We start from the raw sequence: 6,913 nt of genomic DNA on the forward strand, positions 1-6,913 counted from the left end.
TGTGTCCAGACTTGCTATGTGAAGCTGAACAAATCACAGCATCTTTTAGTGAGTTTCCCCAAGTATGAAGAAAGAGGGAGCACTTCAAAGGTCATACAAATCACAGAATTCTTCCTAATTAATTAAATGGCAGGAACAGGAATAAAACATTTGCCTGTAACAGCTTTGGGTCTAAAGGATCTTATCTAACTGGTGATGTTTATGTTTTAAAGGCAGAGGTGGCAATTTTTTCACACCGCAACAAAGAATTTTCAGTGCTCCTGAGTAGTGGCTCTGCATCCTACTCTGTGGGGGCAACTCACTCCTCAACCCCCTGCTAACCAGCGTCTGCCACAGGAGGCCTGGCTTGGCACTTACAGAGCTGTCCCCAAATGTCCACTGTTTCCCCCAAACCACCACTGTTAGTCAGTCTCACCTCGTCATGTCCGTCTCTGTGTTTTTGTCACTGTTGCCCCATTTCCATCTTTTGCAAATTCTCTTTTCTCTTAGCCCCAGGGACAACACAGCCCTGATTCTCCTTTGCCACTTTCTGACCACTCTTTTGTCTCATTCTTTGGCTCTTTCTCCATGCCCATTCTTTGACTCCCTTGTCTTTGCCAGGAAGAATCTGTACCTGAGCTGTCCTTCCCTCCTGGTCACTAATTCACTGTGTGGTCTTACATAACCCACAATCTTCTCTGGGCTTCATTTGTCCCTGAGAAAGAGAAGGAGGTGGACTTGACAGTTCAAAAAGTCCCTTAGGGCTATGCAGCACTAGGCGAGGCTAACAACCCCACTCCTGTGTTCCATCGGTATGTGGGACAGTTTCCGAGAGCCCGTACAAGTCTGTGGTGGAGACAAGGCCACCCGGACATCATCACTTCCAGCGTGGGGAGGAACCTAAAACATCACCTTGCCTGCAATCTTCATTTTATAGCCGAGGGAATCAGGTCCAGAAGGAGTACTTGATCACCTCACAGCAGACATGGGAACAAAGAGGAGGTCGCCTGGGCTCTCAGTGTGCTACAGAATTGGGGCTTAGGTGTCTTCCACACCTGGCTGAAGTACATAATGACATCAGAGTAAAGTGTCATAGAGAAGGCATAAATTGGGTAGAACACTTTAGAGCCTTTCACCCTCTTTGACAAGATGAACTCTATGTTGTAACTCCAAAAAATCTAGAGAGATGCTTGCTAGAAGAGGGTGCTTTAGACAAAGCAGAACAATCTGACCACATAAAACATCTTAGATTTATGTTTTTAAATAGCCAAATAAAACAGAACATCAAGTCACAGAATACATGTATTTACATTAATTCAAATGTCCAAAGCACAATACAGTAGGATCTATTTAATAGTTCATATAATTTGATTTACATATACACGAGCATATGAACAAATATTAGTCAGCTAGAACAAAGGGTTAAGAAGTTATTCATTTTGGTACTGACACCTACATATTTATGGCAACAAATGACAATAACTTTCAACTTTCAATAAGATCTTTTGTGCAAGGCTAAGAAATGTACAGAATGGAAAGAAGACAGTCAAACAAATGTACCTTTATTGCACTATTTATCTAACAGCATTTGGGATGTGGCATTATCCAGCAAATCTTATCAGTGTAGTCTGTTTACTGCGGTCTCGAATGATGAAATTAGATGAATTATTCCCAAATCTAAACTGACTTTGTGCTTTGTAAGTGCCTTTTGGTTCTTCCTTCTACATCTTTTAAAACATGAAATAGGACGCTAATGCTTTTCTTTAAAATAACTTTGGTCCTAAGAAGCTAGTAAAGTCTCTTTTTAAGGAACACCAATACATGAAATTTAATATTTCTTTCAAGAATCCTGAGCAAAAAGACAAGGTCACCTCCAGACCAGCTTCGAAATTATCAGTGCCGCTAAAGTCTAAGTGTTGTCTAGGACTTAAACTTTGGAAAACAACCCCATCTTTCTCTGGCAAATTGAGGAATCAAAGTGCACCTTACCACATTTCCTAGTAACCATTTAAAGAGGCCATTTGGTTGCATTTCAAAACACAAAACAACACCATTTCTGTCCTGCTGTTTATTTTGCAGACTGCACAGAAAGTTAAGTATGGAATAATTGAATTACTACAGTATTTGGAGACAGGCACAAAATTAAGTGGACGCCACAAAGGGTGTGTCTGAAAACACGGAATTGACCGAATCGGAGTCGGATTTCACTCTCGTGGACTTCAGGATGCCCTCGGCTATGACCGGTTCACCGGGAAAGAGCCTGACTTTCCCATTCTGCCCTGCAGCGGGATCCTTCAGGGGTTCCAAAAACACCACTCTTTTAGCGGCACCTGCCTTCCGTTCGTCAGCGGGGGCGTCGCTAGCAGGGCCGGGATTGAGAATAGACGCATGGGCATTGCTTTGGTTGAGAGTATTTTTCTGTCTCTTGGTTTTACACTTGCAGGGACACGGCGTCAGATAGAGGTACAAGAGTACCAAAACGATACTGGCCACGCAGGCTGCGAGGGTGGTGAAAGCTGTGTTAAATGCCTCATGGGCGTGGGATCTGTTTACGGTGAAATTGCTCACGTTGATTGTGACATCCACAGTCTCATTTAACAGGCGCTGCCTGTTCATGGCAATACAGGAATACACTCCAGCGTCCTCAAAACGAGGACTTTCTATAACCAGACTTCCATTGTGAAACACGTGAAAGTTTTCCAGCTCTTTATCGGGCTCCAGCAGTCTGTTATCCGGACTGACCCAAATGAAATCGGTATTTGCACTGCCAGTCTTGCTGTCACAGGGGACAATCAGCCTTTCCCCAACTTGAGCCTCATGAATAAAGCCAAGTGCATGGAAGGAGCCATTGATGATGCTGTCCGAGCAATTCATAAAGCTATCCTGGAGCAGAAGCACCTGATGGGAGTGCTTGGAGTCAGACCACAGGCGACAGGTATAATCATTCTTAAAATCCATTACTGAGCTAAAGTGCCTGCGATACCAAAAGATCAGCAATGAATAAAGGGAACAGTTACAGGCAAATGGGTTTCCATGAAGGTAGATGCCTCTCAGCTGTTTTCCTGGTACTAAATTAATATGGTGCATTGGCAGGGAGGGGATTTGGTTATAAGAAACATCTAGAAACATCAGTTCTGCCAGCTTGAACCTTCCAACATACAAATCCATGGGAAACTGGGTAAGAAAGTTTCCACTTAAGTAGAGTTTTTGCAACTGGGAGAGCCCTCCAAAAGCTGAAGGATCGAGATAGGAAATGTGATTGTTGTAAAGCAGAAGCACTTCCAGAACCTTCAACTCTTGGAACACTGCACTTTTCACCGTCTTCAGCTTATTGGAGGATAAGTCAAGACAATTCAAATTTGGAGTTGTGGAGAAACTGCCTGTGGCAATGCTGGTGATGTTGTTATGACGGATAATTAGGGTGTTCAGCTTCACAAATGATACTGGAATCCACTCAGCATCCAGAAGCCCGATCCTGTTATAGCTTAGATCCAGCCTCTTAATCAGTCTGAAAAGGTTCCCGGGCACCTTGGACAGGTTTTTGTTGGTGCAGCTCACGATGTCCGTGGCACAGATGCAGGCGGTGGGGCACACCCCGGCGGCGCCGCGGCTCACGGTCACCGTGATCACCAACAAACACAGCAGCTCCCTGCAGCCCGGTCTCACAACTCCAGGCAGGGTGGGCAGCGTGTGTAAACGTAAAGACATTATGGTCGCCTCCAAGTCTCTTCCTGGCGCCTTTCCACCAGCTCAGCCTCCCACCAGTGAACCTGGTAAACAATCAATATTTGAAAGCGGTGAGGGGGAAAGCAAAGTTAACTACCACCAGTTAACCCTTAAGAGTCGTATCTTGCTTTCTTTTCAATAACTTTTGAAATGCAGGTTGTGTGTCACGCTGGGGGAGCATACGATGGTTTTTTACTGTTAAATGCAATTTATTTTCCTGGGGTACTCCTGCTTACAGACATTTACGGTCACAATCTATCAACACAACCGTCTCAACATCAGAAATTAAGTTTTTTTTTTTTTTAACGTGCAGGCTGCGTCGTTTTTTAAACTCACTGCAACAGACACAGAAATACACAAAACGCATCCTACAAACAAACGGAAATGCACAGGAAGCCACCCATCCAGAAACTCACAGAGCCGAAAAGCCTCCTCACTGGCTCTGGCGATAGGCCGTCAACGGTGGTGTCTTCGGAAGGTCTGCGAGTCTGTCTGTCTCGGTCCGTCACTCCTGCATCTTCCGAGTTCCTTTCCCTTCTGCTCCGGCGGGCGGCAGCCTCTCGCTGGCTCTCAACTTTGGGGAGTTTCAAGCAGCCGCGGCGGCAGCGGCCACCCCGGGCGCAGGAAACGTCTCGGTCGGCTCCGATGGGTTCTCCCCGGCTCTCTTCATTGCTCGGCTAAAGGTACCGCCTCGGCGCCCTGGCCGTTGCGTGTCCCGGCGCGGGGCGCCCCACTCCCGGAGCCGTGTCCGACGGGCGGGGGCGCCGGCAGCGGGTCGGTCCCAGCCCCGCCTCCCCGGGCTCCGGAGCCAGCAGGACCCGGGGTTCCCGCGCGCCGCCGCCCGGGTTTTATCCCCGTGCACGGGGTCGGCAGCGGGGCGGGGAGACGGTCCCGCCCCTTCGCGTCCTCCCTCCGGCTAGAAGCAGCTCCGAGGCTGCGGGCGGGAGCCGGCTGGGCGCACGGCGGGGGGCGCGCGGCGCCGGGAGGGGGCGGCGGCGCAGCCAATCGGAGCGGCGGCCGGCATCCCTTTCACCCCCACCCCGCGGCCTTGCCGTCACCTCCCGCCTCCGGGAAGGCGGACGCGGCGGAGTGGGGTGTGCGCCCGAAGCTCAGCCATGCCCACCAGCTGTGTGCGCGTGTCCAGCCCCGAATGAGGTGGTGGGGAGGGGGTTCAGGGGGCACGCCCAGCCAGGAAAGGAGAGGTCTCTCCCTTGAAGACCCCACTGTCGCGGCCGCCCGGGTCCACTGAGCTCCCTGACCTCTTGTAGCTTTCTTTGGGCCAGGGCCAAGGAGGCTTCCACAGGGCTAAGTGCAGCGGGTTTTAAAGGTTTTGAAAATAAACACAGAAGTGGACTTCCGTCTCCGCCCACGTTTGGGGGGGGGGGGCGGTGTAGAGAAATGGGCACTTTCCCTCCTGTGCGACCAAGATCTCTGTTTGGGGGAAGGAACCGGGAAGGCGCTGCGGGGACACGCCGCACCTCCCTAGGAAAGTTCTATCCCTTTCCTAACTCAGGAGGCGGCATCGAGGATGGTGCCCAGTCGGAAAAGGAGCACAGGAAAGAAGGCCTGGGGCCGACCTTCTGGCTGGAATGCAAAGATAAGGGTATTGAGCTTTAAAAAAAAAAAAAAAACAACATCCCGGAGCCAGACTTTTTTTTTTTTTTAGGGGTTTGGAGTTGGGGTGGGGTGGAGGTAAATGTGTTCATGCCGGATAGGTACTGATCCTAGAACGGGTACCTGCGCGGGCGTTCTACATACTTCCCGTGAGACAGGCGGGCGCCGGACTCCTCAAGCGTGCTTTGGTCTAGCAGGCTGGGAAAGGTACAACCCAGGGTGGACACACCGCCTACCGCTCCCCCCCCGCCCGAAAAAAGCCCAGGCGGACAAATACAAGGTGGAGGGTTTGGGGTTGATGAGCTTTTCGATTAAAAATCCGTTTTTGTTTAATTCCAAGATCAGTTTTAACGATGGGATTTGAATGAGCCAGATGGCCCGTTTGTCCATTATATCTGGATTAAAAAAAATAAATTACTGCCCTGACAAGAGATAACTAAGTAAAGCAGAAGGGATAGGGAGACTGAAAAGCAGACCAAATTGAGAACACAGGAGCAGGGCACATAACTTGTAATATTACTTAAAAAATAAAACTGATGTTACAACAACCAACTCCCCCATCCCACCCCTCCCCCACAAATACACTTGAGCAACCTTGAATTTAGTGGGAGTTGGTCCCTACATTGTTCATGAATGGATTCATGTGCTAGCACAGATCTGTTAGGCCAGTGCCAAATTTAAATAGAACTGTCTGTGTGCATTGTTAATTTAGTCAGCCTGTTTGTGGAATCAATCTGGAATAGCACTGGTAAATCAAGATTTTTTTTTTCAGGTGAAAGCAGCTTGATTCAGGGTAGTTTCAGTTTCATGAAAAGTAGAATTTTATCCTAAGAAGAATGCAGCCTGCCATGCTCTAGGAAAGCTTCCTCACTGTGAGCTCCCAAGAGAGGCTGAGGTTGAAAGTTTCCAAAGTGAGGCCACACTTCCCCGGGGTTCTCAAAAAGCCGGGTCTCCAGGCCTTCATTTTTACAGTTAAAATGGTTAACACAGAGAAATGGAATTGAAAGCACTCAGAGGAATGCTTTCTAACTGACTGACAAACAGGCTTTCGTAACGTTTTACTAAGGAACTAACATCCTATTCAAAGGAAACCATGCAGGCGGGAGAAAGTCCTGTACATCCTAGGAAAGTAGTGTCAAAAGAAAAGGGACTCAAGCATGGATGCAGACTAAGTCCCTCTAGGTCTAGGGGCATCCTAGAAACGCATACGAAAATTACACAGCAGAAGTAAACCAAATGCACTCAAAATCCACACACGCTTATCTATTTGAAGGCCTGATTTTTGAGATTCTGCCCATTTGGCAATAGGAAAGGAGTTTTGAAAGGGGTGGGTTTACTTGGCTTTGAGAAGAAAAAGCTGAGCATCTACCTTAATTTGGGGTCTAAGATGTGACCTTATGTTGTGGAGGGAACTTTGTCTACATCCTTGCACCTCTCCTGCCAGATCCTCTCTTTCCATTAGAAGGGAGGTTCCACAAGGGCAGAAATGTTATGTCTTGGACACTGCTCTATTCTTAGCTTCTAGAACTCTGCTTGACACTTGCTTGGCATTCAGTAAATTTTTGATAAATAAACTGAGGAATGGGGAACTTAT

At 48.1% G+C, this 6,913-nt stretch overlaps 1 protein-coding gene across 1 annotated transcript; it reads right to left on the bottom strand.

Moving 5' to 3' along the window:
- Positions 1 to 1,369: 1,369 nt before the first annotated feature.
- AMIGO2 (adhesion molecule with Ig like domain 2) lies at positions 1,370 to 4,474 on the bottom strand. The gene is made up of 2 exons (XM_028123143.2): positions 4,122 to 4,474; positions 1,370 to 3,749 (listed from the first exon to the last, which is right to left on the bottom strand). The coding sequence occupies exon 2, from the start codon at positions 3,685 to 3,687 to the stop codon at positions 2,122 to 2,124; it is 1,566 nt and encodes a 521-aa protein (XP_027978944.2). The 5' UTR covers positions 3,688 to 3,749; positions 4,122 to 4,474; the 3' UTR covers positions 1,370 to 2,121.
- Positions 4,475 to 6,913: the final 2,439 nt, after the last annotated feature.

This window comes from Eumetopias jubatus, unplaced genomic scaffold (assembly GCF_037043125.1).
Source record: "Eumetopias jubatus isolate StellerSeaLion01/CBP00866 unplaced genomic scaffold, mEumJub1_p1.0 scaffold_8, whole genome shotgun sequence".
NCBI lineage: Eukaryota > Metazoa > Chordata > Mammalia > Carnivora > Otariidae > Eumetopias > Eumetopias jubatus.

Excerpts from the sequence above, each read along its gene's own strand:
- AMIGO2 (XM_028123143.2), bottom strand. The coding sequence starts at position 3,687 with ATGTCTTTACGTTTACACACGCTGCCCACCCTGCCTGGAGTTGTGAGA.